This window comes from Mesocricetus auratus, unplaced genomic scaffold, assembly GCF_017639785.1.
Source record: "Mesocricetus auratus isolate SY011 unplaced genomic scaffold, BCM_Maur_2.0 Super-Scaffold_100007, whole genome shotgun sequence".
Classification (NCBI taxonomy): Eukaryota; Metazoa; Chordata; class Mammalia; order Rodentia; family Cricetidae; genus Mesocricetus; species Mesocricetus auratus.
The window spans coordinates 75977474-75993607 of record NW_024429191.1 but is presented as its reverse complement, the minus strand read 5'-3'; the positions used below and the strand labels follow the sequence as shown (position 1 = coordinate 75993607).

The window sequence follows — 16134 nt, the reverse complement described above, 5'->3', positions numbered from 1 at the left end:
GAAAGGTATTAAAAGTCAGTTTAAGACAGGCACGCTCTTAATCCCAGCACTACAGTGGCAGAGGCAGGCAATCTCTATAAATTGGAGGCCAGCCTCGTCTTTAAATCTAATCCAGGACAACCAAGTCACTATTGCACCAAAAAAACACATCTCAATCAAACAAAAGTCACTTTGAAGCCTGACATGGTAGAGCACACCTTTAAGCCCAGCACTCTGCAGTTTAAGGCAGAAGATCTCTGAGTTCCAAGCCATCCAGAGTTGTGTATTGAGATTCTAACTTAAAATGAAATTAAAATAAAAAATTAAGAAAAGAAAGAATTGACTTGACTGAATGGACTGTGAAAATTTTATACAAGAATAGGCTCTTTATCCTGAAAAGTTTAATTATCTGTGTGTAGCTTTGAAGGCTGTCCTGGCACTCACTCTGTAGACCAGGCGGGTCTTGAACTCACAGATCGGCCTGCCTCTGTCTCCCAAGTGCTGGGATTAAAGGCATGCGCCACCAACACCCAGTAAGATTGATGTTTTGAAGACTGGAGACATGGTTCAGCAGTTAAGAACACTGGCTCTTCTTCCAGAGGACCCAGGTTCAATCCCAGCATCCACATGGTAGCCACACCTGTCTGTAACTTCAGTTCCAGAACTTCTGACATGTTTACGTTTACACAGACACATGCAAACAAAACATCAATGAACATAAAATAAAAATGGAATAAGAAAAACAGAAGGGGCTGGAGAGATGGCTCACAACCATCTGTAATACGACCTGGTGCCCTCTTCTGGCCAGCAGACAGAACACAATATATACATAATAAATAAATAAACATTGTAAAAAAAGAAAAAATACTGATGTTTTGCCACCACAAAAGTCAAACTTCTCCAAAGAGAAGACAATGAAAGTCAAAAGCGATGGCTCTAAGCACATTTGAGCGGGAAGTAGTGTGAGCTCCCTCAGGGGAGTGTCCATCACACTGCACTTTTTTAGCAGATAAAATTCTATCCTAGGAAATCTTGTGTCCAAAATTTCTTTTTCCTTTTCCTTTTTTCTCTTCTCTCCTTCACACCCGCAGCCCATTTTCCTTGTCTTTCCTCATCCCCTCACCTCTCCTGGTGTCTTGGAGATGTTGTCCAGACTCCCCTGGCACTCACATTCATCTGCTCAAGTGTCAAAACACTGGGATTATAGGCATCTGTTACCATGTGTTCCTCTCAAATTTTTTTAAATACAAAATTTGTAAACTGGTCTAGAGAGCAAGCTCTAAGACAGCCAGAACTGTTACACAGAAAAACACAGAGCCGAAAAGTATGAAATTCCATGAATTGTCACACTAACCAGTGAGAAGAAAGAGTGTTTTCATAAAAAGAGAAGATTGCTCTCTGCCGGGCGTTGGTGGTGCACACCTTTAATCCCAGCACTTGGGAGACAGAGGCAGGAGGATCTCTGTGAGTTCGAGGCCAGCCTGGTCTACAGAGTGAGTTCCAGGACAGCCTCCAAAACAATACATAGAAACCCTGTCTCCAAAAAAAACAATAAATAAATAAAAGATTGATCTGAAAAATAAAAGGGAAAATAAGGATTGTTTCACTCTGCAGAAAAGCTTTGAACTCAGTGATTCAAGGAATGCTTCAGTTGCTTCACTGCACAGCCACCATAGGTGGTGTGCTAACTCTGTGGTGACAGTCAGAAAGTTTCTATTTTGATTATAAACAGATAGGAAACTATGTGGCTGGAAGATGACTTAGCAGAGCTACTCTTCCAGAGGACCAGGTTCAATTCCCAGCATCCACAAGGCAGTTCACAACTATTTGTAATTCCAGCTCCCGGGGATCTGACACCTCACATACATACACATTTAGGCAAAACACCAATGCACATCAAATAAAAATAAATAAATCATAAATTTTAAAAATAGATTATGGGCTGGAGAGATGGCTCAGAGGTTAAGAGCACTGACTGCTCTTCCAGAGGTCTTGAGTTCAATTCCCAGCAACCACATGGTGGCTGACAACCATCTACAATTCAATCTGGTGTATATGTAATAAATAAATAGAATCTTTAAATAAATAAATAAATAAAAAATAAAAATAGATTATACAGATAGATTTTTTTTTTTTTTTGGTTTTACGAGGCAGGGTTTCTCTGTATTGTTTTGGAGGCTGTCGGTCCAGCCCAGCCTCAAACTCACAGAGATCCGCCTGCCTCTGCCTCCCTAGTGCTGGGATTAAAGGCGTGCGCCACCACCGCCAGGCTTACAGATAGACATTTTAATTAAAGTTACAATAACTACCTCCACACACAAATAAACTTAATAATTTAGATTCTTGGTAGTAGGGTGTGCTATTTTTCAGTCAGGCTTACCTAAATGAAACTCACTTGTAACTGAGGCTAGCTGTAAAGTCCTTGCACTCCTCCCCCACTCTCCACTAGTTACTGAACTTACAGGTTTCAGTTAGTGTGCTTCCCCCACCCCCAGACAGGGTTTCTCTGTGATGTTTGGAAGCTGTCCTGGAACTCACTCTGTAGACCAGGCTGGCCTCGAACTCACAGAGATCCGCTTGCCTCTGCCTCCCAGAGTGCTGGGATTAAAGGCATGTGCCACCAACTCCCAGTTAGTTAGCATGCTTCTAAATTATTAATTTAATTTAGGTTTTAGTGACTCAGAAGTTAGGAGCACTGGCTGCTCTTTCAAAGGTCCTGAGTTCAATTCCCAACTACCACACGGTGGCTCACAACCATCTATAATGAGATCTGGTGCATTCTTCTGGTGTGCAGGAATACATATAGGCAGAACACTGTTACATAATAAATCTTTTTTAAGAAATTAGCTTTTAAAGCCGGGCGTTGGTGGCGCTCGCCTTTAATCCCAGCACTTGGGAGGCAGAGGCAGGCAGATCTCTGTGAGTTCGAGGCTGGGCTGGACCGACAGCCTCCAAAACAATACAGAGAAACCCTATCTCATAAAAACCAAAAAAAAATTAGCTTTTAGGTTTAAAGAGTTCTCTTAGGCCTGATGAGGTGGCACAGGAACTTAGAGATCTGCCTGCCTCTGCCTCCCCAGTATTGGGATCAAAGACATGCACCTCCATCTGGGTCTTATTCTGTGTTGGTTTTGAGACAGAATCTCAGGTACTGTACCGATGCCTCACAAGTAGCAGGGTCTGGCTTGGATGTTCCTGATTCTTACTTTCATCAACAGGTGTGCAACACCGAACCCGGCCAAGATATTCCTTGTGGATACCTTGATTACTTTTTCAGTGATGACAAACATTTATCTTTCTTCCTAGAATGACTTTTTAATGTTGTTTGAGACTATGGGGAAGAAGAGGAGGGTGTTTGCCTGGCACGGAAATTTTTATGCCTCTGCCTCCCAAGTGCTGCCTCCACAACCAGCTATTTTTTTTTTTTTTTTTTTTTTTGGTTTTTCGAGACAGGGTTTCTCTGTTGTTTTGGAGGCTGTCCTGGAACTCACTCTGTAGACCAGGCTGGCCTCGAACTCACAGAGATCCGCCTGCCTCTGCCTCCCGAGTGCTGAGATTAAAGGCATGAGCCACCAACGCCCGGCTCAACCAGCTAATTTATATTTTTAATTTTAGACAAAGTCTCCTACTACTCAAACTGGGCTCAAACATAAGAGGAGAGTTATAAGCTTGGTTAACTTTACATTTTCCTATCTACACTTTTTTTTCTCTGAGACAGAGTTTCTATGTATTGTTTTGGAGCCTGTCCTGGAACTTGCTCGGTAGACCAGTCAGGTCTCGAACTCACAGAGATTCGCTTGCCTCTGTGCTGGAATTAAAGGTGTGAGCCACCAATGCCTGGCTTCTATCTACACTTTAGTATAGACATTAGTGTTTATTTGTACAGAAAGTTACCATGAGAAAGTGTTAGATCTCAAACCCCAGGACAAACAGCAAACTGAGGTGCCTATTTAACATATCAAAGAGGATTTTGGCCTCTGGCTCAATCCCCACCTGTTGGAAAGTCCTCTTACCCCACCTCCTACCTCAAACTCCAGCCCCAGAGCTCACTGCCATTCCTCCAGCTGTCATTTTGGTCATACAGTCCTTGATATCCCTTGGTCACCTGCTCTTGGTTCCCATTCTCCTGGCCTCTTGGCTCCTGGCTCCCCACTTTCTCTCCCTTCTCTACTCCTATGTTGGGTTCAGTCTGCTGCTCACATTCACTCTGAAGTCTCCCAGATGTCTGCCTCTGCCTGTGCTCACCCCTATAATAAGAACCTCAACCCCTTCGAAGCAGTCACATCCTCCTCCCAGATTTTGGCACTAGATGAATGAAAAAAAGAAATGATAGGAAGATATGACTGCTCTGAAGCAATTGAGGTGTGTATTGTAGAATATAAGAGAGGGAGCAGGCAGAGGCATCTGAAAGAGTTCAGAGTGAACCAGACCAGAAGAGGGAAACTAGACAGGATGACAGAGGATCCAGGGACCAAGAGACTGCAGTAGCCAAAATGGCTGGGTTATTTAGGAATCAGAGAAGTTGGAGAAAGGAAAACCCAGCCATTGTAGAGTTTAGGGTAGGAGTGGGGTGAGACGTGCTGGAGAGCCAGGAGTTCAAGGCCAGCCTGGTCTACAGGGTGAGTTCCAAGACAGCCAGGGCTACACAGAAGAAACCTGTGTCAAGCAGAAACAAAAGGGATGGGGGCTGCAGCAATGGTTCAGCTGATAAGACGACTGACTGCTCTTCCAGAAGACTGGGTTCAATTCCCAGCACCCACATGGCAGCTCACTACTGCTGTAACTCCAGTTCTGGGGGATCTAACTCCCTAACAACAGACATGCATGCAGACAAAACAATAATGTACATAAAATACAAATAAATAAATTATAATGAAAAAATAAGGAGGCATATATATATAAAGGGAGCTGAGTGTTGCTGGCTCACACTTTTAATCCCAACACTCTGGGAGGCAGAGGCAAGCAGATCTCTGTGAGTTCGAGGCCAGCCTGGTCTACAGAGTGAGTTCCAGGACAGCCTCCAAAGTTATACAGAGAAACCCTGTCTGGGGGGTGGTGGTGGTGGTGGTGGATAGTTCCTCCAGGTGACCTCTGTGCTTCCTGCTGTAAGCTGCCCTGTGGAGGGAAAAATGTCCCTCTGGGTTGGTCCAAAAGTAAAAGAGAAAGGTTCACTTCTTTCTCTTTTATGATTTGTCTCCTTATTGACCCGTAACCTATATAATTGAAAATTCAACACCCACAGTCCTCTGAAAGAGTAGAAAAGATGTCCCTGGACAGCACCGTTTTTCCCTTCTGTCCAATACTGACCAAGGAGACTTTCAACAACTTTCACTACTTCCCTTTTTAAAGGATTAAAGACAGCTGCTAAAAATTTTTCCTTTGTCAGCCGGGCGTTGGTGGCGCACGCCTTTAATCCCAGCACTCGGGAGGCAGAGGCAGGTGGATCTCTGTGAGTTCGAGACCAGTCTGGACTACCAAGCGAGTTCCAGGACAGCCTCCAAAGCCACAGAGAAACCCTGTCTCGAAAAACCAAAAAAAAAAAAAAAAAAAAATTTCCTTTGTCACCACATAGGCCCAGATTATTAGAGAAAAAATGTTATATACAGTTAAAGATTTCAAAGTATAAGTAGGTCCCAGTTGCTGGAGGTAGCCAGGGATACACAGAGAAACTCTGTGTATGTGTGTGTGTGTGTTTGGGGGAGTGGGGGCAGGGATTCTATCCTGCAGAGAAATCCCTTTGACCCCAAGGTAAACAACTCCAAATATCTTCAGGGAGTCCCTGAAACTGACCAGACTCATCAGGCCCCTTCTTCCCCAGAGTAAGGGAGCCAAGCTGCAAAGAATCTCTCAGAGTGCTGGACAGATGGCTCAGAGGTTAAGAGCATGGTTGCTCTTCCAGAGGTCCTGAGTTCAATTCCCATCTACCACATGGTGGCTCACAGCCATCTATAATGGGATGCCCTCTTTGAATCATTTCTGTTCCTATACATAATCCCTCAGATATATTTCTGGAAGTAATCCTAATAAAAATCATTTGTTTGCCAAGAAGGAATTTGGTCCTTTCCTGTAGTGGCTACCTACCTAGGCATGAGTAGATGTGTGTGTTCAATTTGTCCAGGAAAAGAGCTGTCATACAATAGCTTCCCCAAACACATCACAAACATACAAAGATCCAGATATTTACAAAGAATTCTTTTTTTGTTGTTTTGTTTTTTCAAGACAGGGTTTCTCTGTATTGTTTTGGAGGCTATCCTGGAACTTGATCTGTAGAACAGTCTGTGTGTGTGTGTGTGTGTGTGAGAGAGAGAGAGAGAGAGAGAGAGAGAGAGAGAGAGAGAGAGAGAGAGATGCAAAAGTGCATATGTAACAACGCACGCCAGGGTTTCTCTGTGTAACAGCTCTGGCAGAGGGAATGGGGGTGTGACAGCTACTCAATCCAGAAATGAAGGGGGTCTTTTGGTCCAGATCTTGAGGTGGGAATACACAAACCTTAAATCTGGGCCACACCTTCTGCTGGAAGCCTGTATAAGGACAAAGGAAGAAGGAAGGGACAGTCCATTCCTCACCTGCTTGCCCTGGCCTTGCCAGCACATCCATTCCTTCCCTGGCATTGGAGTCTTCAGATTCCAGGTCATACAGAAGATCATCTGGGACGGGGGAGAAGGGCAAGGCCTGCCAGAGCCATGTTAGCCAAGTCCTTTCAACAAGACATTGACTGGAGACATCTTCACGAAGACATTTTTTGTGATTCATGTTGTAGAGAAGTAATAAGCAGTGTGCTTCCACTGGTGTTACAAAATGTGACACAATGAAAATAGGTGGTAGAATCAGATATGTGGTACTGGAACAAGTAAATTTGCTTTAGTCTAAAATCCCATAAATACTTATACAATTGTTAAAAATTCAACTAAATGGCCAGGCGTTGGTGGCACAAGCCTTTAATCCCAGCACTCGGGAGGCAGAGGCAGGCGGATCTCTGTGAGTTCGAGGCCAGCCTGGTCTACAGAGCGAGTTCCAGGACAAAACAATACAGAGAAACCCTGTCTCGAAAAAAACCAAAAAAAAAAAAAAAAATTCAACTAACTGTATTATACTGACTTCCAGTATGTATACAGAACACCAGTATCTGAGTCTAGGTGTGGTAGTGCTAGACCTCACTCAGTTTTCAGGAAGAGGACGCAGGTGGATCCTTGTGAATTCAAGGCCAGTATGATCTACATAGCTAGTTCCAGACTAACCAGCCTCCTTAAGGTCCTGTCTCAAAAGCAAGACTAAAAATAGCAAAACCCCTAAAATACTGCTGTCATTTTTTAAAGAACTTTAGATATTTTTAATATATATTTATGTGTTACATATTCCGTGTTCTGCCTGCATGTACACTCGCCCACCAGGAGAGGGCACCAGATCTCATTACAGGTGGTTGTGAGTCACTATGCAGTTGCTGGGAATTAAACTCAGAACCTCTGGAAGAGCAGCCAGTGCTTTTAACATGTGAGCCATCTTTCCAGCCTCCGAAATATATATTAGCTTTTTTAAGGCAGGGTTTCTCTGTGTTAACAGTCCCTAGCTGTCCTGGAACTCACTTTGTAGACCAGAATGGTTTCAAACTGACTGAGATCCACCTGCCTCTGCCTCCTGAGCGCTGGGATTAAAGGCGCACGCTACCATCACCAGGCCAATGAACTAAAAAATTTTTTTGAGACAGGGTTTCTCTGTATTGTTTTAGAGGCTGCTTTGTAGACCAGGCGTGCGCCACCAAGATCTAAAAAAAAATTTAACTTACAAATTGAATATCTGTCAAAATGAAAATAGGAAATTTCGTCCGGGCGGTGGCGCCCCTCTTCAGTCCGAGCACTCGGGAGGCAGAGGCAGGCGGATCTCTGTGAGTTCGAGGCCAGCCTGGTCTACAGAGCGACTTCCAGAACAGACTCCAAAGCTACAGAGAAACCCTGACTCGAAAAACAAACAAGCAAACAAAAAACCATTGAGTTTCGGAGAGATGCCAACTGTATGGGAACACACCTTAAAACGCAAAGATGTGAGAACGAGCCAATCGCTAATGGGCCTGTTACAAATCCCGCGGGAAAGACGAATCAGCCAATTTTCGCGAGATTTTGGTACTTTTCCTTTTTCCCCTGTCTCGCAGGAACACGATTAATCTCGCGATCTTTGGGAAGTTCCGTTGGGGAAGATGGCGGCGGCCGCGAGCACCCTTCTCTTCTTGCCGCCGGGGACTTCAGACTGAGTCTTCCCCGGAAGAGTGGGGGCTGTTGGTGCGCCGCTTCCCCTAGCTGAAGCCAACTACGTTCCCCTCTTAGTGGTGGGGAAAGGCTCACCCTCCTGTGGCCGACCCGAGGCCTCGCCGCCGTCAGGATGAAGGCTCAGGGGGAAACCGAGGGTGAGTGGCTGAGGGGGGGAATGGGAGGGGGCGGGACACCACCGCGGGGAGCCAATCTGTGAGAGGAGGTGGGGACCCACGCCCCTCCAGGGCCGCCGGGCACGGAACTGGGTCCCGGCGGAATGTGTATTTTAGATTGTGACTGTCTGGAGAGGTGCCGGAGCGCCGACTCTGAGGTCGTCTCCCCTCCCCGTTTTGTGAACGGCTTTCTGCATGACTAGGGACGGAGTAGTTGAGCCTCGGGGTAGCTTAACCTGCTGGGGGACATCAGGAGAGTGACGTGGAAACTTGTTTAGTCTTTGTTTCAAGAGCGATGTCTGAGTATGACCTTAGAGACGCTAATACCGGGCGATGTGTCAGGGTTATTGAGGGTGTCTTACTGTGAAGGACATGGTTAGGTCTTTATGATAATAGAAGCTAGCAGTTTGTTCCTTGAAATGTCAGTGTTCAAGTCCCGTGTTGTGAATTGAAAAGCTGCTCCTTTAATTGTGCTTGAATCGTGGCTTTTAAAGACAGATTGGAAGAAAGTGTTAGGAGCAATCCCCAAACTACTTCCCAGAAGAGGGCAGAATAAGGAAGAGATTGAAATTTTTTTGTTTTGAGACAAGGATTTCCTATGTAGTCCTGGTTAGCCTACAACTCAGGATAATCTTACTGTCTCAACCTCCCAAGTACTGACTTACAAACCTGTACCCTCTGGATCAGTTAAGTTTTTCCATTTGTTTGTTTGGATGTTTGTTTTTTGTTTACTTTTTTTTGGTTTTGGTTTTTTTTTTTTTTTACAGAACATTTCTTTATTTTTCACTAAGACTTTCCCAGAGGACATAACTAACCTTGTCACACCTCCACCCCCATAAAGGGGTTAGTGCACTCACTGCTATAGAGCAGATACGAACAGTTTCAAGGACTGGAACCAACCTTAAGTGGCAAAAAACACTTTCTCTCTGAGTTATCATAAAAATGTTTAAGTAAAAAAAGAAAGAAAAGGAGCAAAGGGGGAGCAAATGGTGGTTTCTGAATGAAAAGATCATTCGTGTTTCATGTCATACATTCAATCTTGGCTCTAGTAACAAAATGGAAACAGGATTACTATCATACAAAATGTTCACTACAGCACGCTCTATGCACCTGTTTCAAGCCCACCCCCCAGCCCCTGATGCTTCCAACTTGGTTACTTCCCATCCTGTTGGGCCTGTCGACGAAGGAGCACGTAGATCTTCTCTTTGATCCAGTCTTTGTTATAAGGCTGGTACGTCCGTGTATCAGCTCGGTACACAAGACAGCTGAGATCTGCCAGATCGTCAATAAAGTCAAACAATTGACTGATATCCTATGTGATAGAGGGGCTGTTGGGATTCATTCTCTTCAGGTGTTCTTCATACATTTTACAAACACCTTCCATGCATTCATTCACAGACTCATAGCTTAAGTCCTGCCTTCTGGCCTCTTGGTAGGCTGTACCAGCAAAATGGTGTGAGACATTGCGCCGAATGCTTTGCTGCAGCCGCCGCTAACACCGCCGCCGCTGCCGCCGCACACGAGCTCAGCCGCAAAGCCCGGTTTTGGTTTTTTGAGACAGGATTTCCCTGTAGCTTTGGAGCCTGTCCTGGAACTCTCTCTGTAGACCAGGTTGGCCTTGAACTCAGAGATCCAGTTGGGTCTGCCTCCCAAGAGCTTGGATCAAAGGTGTGTGTCACCACCGCCCAGCCAGGTCAGCTAAGAGTTTGAATCTTGTTTTAGATCCTTTTTCCTCTCTACCTGAACTCAAATCAGCTGGCTCATCCAAAGCGAAATCGTGACATTTGTAGGGAAATGGATTGCAAAATAAACCAAACTTAACACAAATACCACATTTTCTCTCTGTCTCTCTCTGTCTCTCTCTCTCTCTTGTTTTTCGAGACAGGGTTTCTCTGTATTGTTTTTGGAGACTGTCCTGGAACTCTGTAGACCAGGCTGGCCTGGAATTCACAGAGATCCGCCTGCCTGTGTCTCCCGAGTGCTGGGATTAGTGGGCCACCAATGCCAAGCTCACATTTCCTCTCTTTAGAGAAGTCTAGACTTAAGTGTTTGTGTGTGTTGGTTGTGAAAATATGGAACCATGGGAGAAGATTTATTTATTTATTTATTTATTTTTCAAGACGGGTTTCTCTCTGTAGCCCTGTCTGTTGTAGAACTGTTCTGTAGACCAGGCTGGTTTCAACCTCACAGAGATCCATGTGCCTCTGGCTCCTGAGTGCTGGAATTAAAGGTGTGGAAGAAATGTTAATGGAATTCGAGGTGAAAGTGGAAGGCAGAGGTGTTGGCATTGATGGAGTCAGAGAGGAAGACCAGTTAGAACACAGGATAATGTCCTATATGCATATGAGTACCAAAATGATCCCCATTACTTTTTATGTTCACTTAAAATGATTTACAGTCTGGGATGTAGATCAATGGTTAGAACAAGGGTGTCCTTCTTGGGTTCAATTCTCTGCACCAAACAAAAAGGAGGAAGCAACAAAAATTATGCCCAGGGAATAGAAAGATGGTTCAGTGGTTAAGAACAAAGACTGTTCTTCCAGAGGATTCTGGTTCAGTTCCCAGCACCCACATAGCAGCTCACAGCTGTCTGTAGCTCTGGTTCCAGGGGACCTGACACCTTCATACCAAAGCACATAAAGTAAAGTTAAATAAATCATACAAAAATTATGCCCAGAACTTAATGATGACAGTGTTTTTGAGCTGAGAACTATGTTGTTTCTTTTTTCAAATAGTGATCAAAACATATCATTCAGGATATTGAATGTTTATCTATGTGATTAGAAGTTACTATTATTTCATTTCTGGTTCCAATTAAATGTTTGAGTAGAATGTCTGTTTATAGTATCACACCTATAGGAGGTGCTGAGGAAAAGGAGACAGAAGGATAGTCTGAGCTAAAACCAAGCCTGGGAGGTGGCTCCAGTTTATAATCCTAGCACGTTGGAGGTAGAGGTAGGAACATCAGGAGGTGAAGGTCATCCCTCACATTTATCTATTTGTGGGTGAGGTCATCTGCCTCAGGGTGAATGTGGCAGTCAGAGGACAGCTTGGCAGGAGTCATCTCTCCACTGTGTGGACTCTGGAGTCATCTCTCCACTGTGTGGATTCTAGGGATAGAACTCAGTTGACATGTTTTGGCAGCAGGTGCCTTAATTCACACTGAACCATCTTGTCAGCCTTCAAGGTCATCCTCTGCCAGATAGACCAGGAGGTCAGCATGGGTCATGAGACCATCTCAAAAAGGAAAAAAGTGGCTTTTGCACTCGCGTGCGCGTGTGTATAGCTGAGTGATTAAGAGCCCTCACTGCTCTTGGCATAGGTCCAGATTCAGCTCCCAGAACCCACACACCCACATGGCAGCTCACAACCATCTGTAACCCTAGTTCTAGAGGTCCTGGTTGCCACCTTCTGGCCGCTTGAGTATTGAACAGACATGGTACACATACATGTAAGCAAAAAAATTCACATATGAGTAATCTTTTTTCTGCAAACCACAGTTGAATTTTTTTCTTATAGTTTTTTCCTTTTTTTTTTTCGAGACAGGGTTTCTCTGTGGCTTTGGAGGCTGTCCTGGAACTCGCTTGGTAGTCCAGGCTGGTCTCGAACTCACAGAGATCCGCCTGCCTCTTTCTCCCGAGTGCTGGGATTAAAGGCATGCGCCACCAACGCCCGGCGTTTTTTCCTTTTTTTAATTTAAATTAGAAACAAGCTTGTTTAACATGCCAATCTCAGCTCCCTCTCCCTCCCCTCCTCCCCCATCCCCCAATATGAGTAATCTTTAAAAAAAGAATATGTGGGCTGGAGAGATGGCTCAGAGGTTAAGAACACTGACTGCTCTTCCAGAGGTCCTGAGTTCAATTCCCAGCAACCACATTGTGGCTCACAACCATCTGTAATGAGATCTGGTGCCTTCTTCTGGCCTGCAGGCATGCATGTGGGCAAAACACTGTATACATAATAAATAAATAAATCTTTAAAAAAAAGAATATGTATTTCATATGTGTAGTTGTTTGTCATCATGTATTTCTGGGTACCAAGTGCATCATACCTGGTGCTATCTGAGGCCAGAAGAGGACATCATATTCTCTGGGACTGGAGTTACATATGGTAGTGAGCTGCCATGTGGTTGCTAGGATTTGAACCCAGATCCTCTGAAAGAGCAGCTAGGTTTTTGTGTTTGTTTTTGTTTTCCAAGACAGGGTTTCTCTGTGTAGCATTAGAGATCAGGCTGGCCTCTGCCTCCCTAGTGCTGGGATTAAAGGCGTGGGCCTTCACTGCCCCGTCTGCATGCAGTTACTCTTCTTAAAAGGATAGGTTGGGAATTGTGGAATACTGCTTTGATCCCAGTACTCAAGAAGCAGAGACAAGTGGATTTCTATGTGTTCAAAGCCAGACTGTTTAGACCCTGTCTAAATCCAACGGCAACAAGAAACACCACATTTGGGTGGGGAAGACCCCATGGCCTCTTGATTACAAAGGCAAGGACACCCTAGAACAAGTTGTCCTCTGACCTTCATAGGCACTGTGGTAGGTTCATGCCTGTACTCACACTTATACAACACACACAGACACAAATAATAAAGTTTGTTTTGTTTTTGTTATTAGTAGTATTTTAAATGTTCGTTTTATGTATGTATTTGTATGCATAGCATATGTGCCTGGTGCCTATGGAGGCCAGAGGAGGGTGTCAGATCCCCTGGATGCTAGAAATCTAACCATATCCTCTCGAAGAGCAGCTAGAGCTCTTAACTGCTGAGCCATCTTTCTTTTTTTTTTTTTTTTAAGAAACTTTTTTTTGGGTTTTGGATTTTTTTAAAGATATATTTATTTATTACATATACAGTGTTCTGCCTACATGCCAGAAGAGGGCACCAGATTGAATTGTAGATGGTTGTGAGCCACCATGTGGTTGCTGGGAATTGAACTCAGGACCCCTGGAACAGCAGTCAATGCTCTTAACCTCTGAGCCATCTCTCCAGCCCCTGAGCCATCTTTCTAACCCCTTGGTTTTTATTATTGTTTTTGAGACAGGGTGTAGTATATTTTTGTTGTTGTTTTGGTTATTTCAAGACAGGGTTTCCTTGTGTAGCCTTGGCTTTCCTGGGTCTGTCTCTGTAGACCATCCTGGCCTCTAACTCACAGAGATTTGCCTGTCTCTGCCTCCAGAGTGCTGGGGTTAAAGGTGTGTGCCACCACTGCCAGGTAACTAGGCTGTTCTTTTTTTGGTTTTTCGAGACAGGGTTTCTCTGTGGCTTTGGAGGCTGTCCTGGAACTCACTTTGTAGACCAGGCTGGCCTCGAACTCACAGAGATCCGCCTGCCTCTGCCTCCCGAGTGCTGGGATTAAAGGCGTGCGCCACCAACGCCAGGCTTAGGCTGTTCTTGATATCACAAAGACTGCTTCTGTGTTAAGTGCTAGGATAGAAAGTGTACATCCATGCTTGGCATAAAAATTGAAAGTTATTTTCTAAGGTGGATACAGGGTATACATGTCACAGCTATCCAGGAGACTAGGGCAGGAGGATTATTGGGGCCTAAAACCTCCAAGACCAACAAAATGGACAACATATTAAGACCCTGTCTCTTAGGAAAATAATTTTTTTATTTTATTTATTTATTTTTTTGGTTTTTCGAGACAGGGTTTCTCTATGGCTTTGGAGGCTGTCCTGGAACTAGCTCTTGTAGACCAGGCTGGCCTTGAACTCACAGAGATCCACCTGCCTCTGCCTCCTGAGTGCTGGGATTAAAGGCGTGCGCCACCAACGCCTGGCAGGAAAATAATTTTAACAACTTCATGTGTGTGAGTACATTAGAGACATGGTCTTTCTCTGTAGTTCAGGTTGGCTTTGAATTCACAAACCTCATACCCAGTTTTTTCAGTGCTCCCATTGAAGGTGTGGGCAACCATGCCTAGCTTTCTTTATGTTTTGGAGTAAATGACATTAAAAGTATTTTGGGGGTCTGGAGAGATGGCTCGGGTTAAGAGCACTGACTGTTCTTCCAGAAGTCCTGAATTCAATTCCCAGCAGCACATGGTGACTCAGAACCATCTATATTAGGATCTGATGCCTCTTCTGGTGTGCAGGTATACATGCAGAGCACTTATACATAAAATATAAATAAATAAGTTAAAGAATAATTTGGCAGTTACAGAGGTTTTTTTGTAAGAGAAATAAATGGTGGAAGGTCTTGATATCAGAGTGTCTAATGTTTTCTGTTTTACGTTATAGAGTCGGAAAGGCTGAGTAAGATGAGTTCCCTCTTGGAACGGCTCCATGCAAAATTTAACCAAAATAGACCTTGGAGTGAAACCATCAAGCTTGTGCGTCAAGTCATGGTGAGAATTGTGACTAAATGGGTAAAGTACTAAGAGAACTAATTAATAAATTAGCCTTTATGTGTATAATTGTTACTAGTAACAATGCTATATCCTCACTTACTCTGAGAACAGCTGAATACATGGTAGGTATAGATGTCAGGGGCCAGGTTAGGAAGGAAAAGGCTGGAATTCCCCTATCTAAGGAGATTCATCCTAGGACTCCTCACAGATCCTACAATCCATGAGTCCTTAAGTTCCTTGTTTTAAAAGGCATTATCAGTCAGTTGTGGTGGCATGCTTTTTATCCCAGCACTTAGTTACAGAAGCAGGTGGATCTCACTGAGTTTGATGCCAGCCTGATCTACAGAATGCATTAAGGACAGCCAGGACTACCCAGAGAAACCCTATACCCCCCCCCCCAAAAAAAAAGAAAAGAAAAAGGAAAAAAAAAGTATTGTCTATAAACACTCTCCTGTATACTTTAAGCAAATCTCTACAAATATTTATTCTGCTGTGGTGTTCATTGTCAGTACAGGGTAATGTTTTTTGTAGTTCAGAATCATTATCTTGCCAGGGTTAGGGTTAGGCTGACACCTTTAATCCCAGTATTCAGGAGGCAGAGGCAGGCAGATCTCTGTGAGTTGGAGGCCAGCCTGATCTTCAGGGTGAAGTCCAGGACAGGCAGCGCTACACAGAGAAACCCTGTCAAAAACAAGATGCAGGGTTGGAGAGATGGCTCAGAGGTTAAGAGCACTGACTGCTCTTCCAGAGGTCCTGAGTTCAATTCCCAGCAACCACATGGTGGCTTACAACCATATACAATTCAATCTGGTGCCCTCTTCTGGTAGAACACTGTATATGTAATAAATAAATCTTAAAAAAAAAACAAGATGCATAATCTTTGGTATCTCTCTCTGGCCTTGAGCATGTTTTGGTAAGGCACTTAACAAGCTGGCTTTGAATTTGTTCTGAGCTCAGGCGGGCTTTGAGCACAAATCCTCCTCCAGCTTCCCAAGTAACCTGTATCACAGTCCTTTGGAATCAGGGTCTTTGTGGCTTAGGGTAACCTTGACTTGACCTTGGTATGTAGTTGAGGCAGTCTTTCCTTAGCTCCCCAGATGCTGAGATTATAGTTGAATATCATCACCCTACTCTAGTCAGTGTTTCTGTGGTCTGTCTGAATGTGTCTCATTTATTCTTTTTGTGTTTTTTAATTTGTTTTTTGTTTTTCTTTACTCTTGTTTGGTACCCATTCACTGTTAATGCCTTTCCTTATAGTATTCTTACTTCCCTGTAAGTCATAAGCCAGTGTGGTGATATTTGAAGTACATAAGTGTAGGTGGAGCACAGGAAAAGTGTAGTAGCTGTGTGCTACATGTTTTCATCATATCACTTAGTGATAGTCAGAGCAGGGATTC

The 16134-nt window shown here is 44.1% G+C and overlaps 1 protein-coding gene and 1 pseudogene across 4 annotated transcripts in view; one reads left to right on the top strand and one right to left on the bottom strand.

The window, feature by feature from the left end:
• The first annotated feature begins 8140 nt into the window (after window positions 1–8140).
• Window positions 8141–16134, top strand: part of Med1 (mediator complex subunit 1) — a 44025-nt gene continuing 36031 nt past the window's right edge. Inside the window, exons 1-2 of one of the 4 annotated variants that reach the window (XM_005075927.4) lie at window positions 8141–8377; window positions 14628–14734. In XM_005075927.4, coding sequence (XP_005075984.1) covers window positions 8353–8377; window positions 14628–14734 — 132 coding nt within the window. In that variant the 5' untranslated portion in view covers window positions 8141–8352. Of the gene's footprint in view, window positions 8378–14627; window positions 14735–16134 lie in introns of those variants that run through there. The other 3 variants (XM_040749627.1, XM_005075928.4, XM_021230572.2) reach the window with 3 other exon arrangements.
• LOC101840559 lies at window positions 9327–9859 on the bottom strand (annotated as a pseudogene).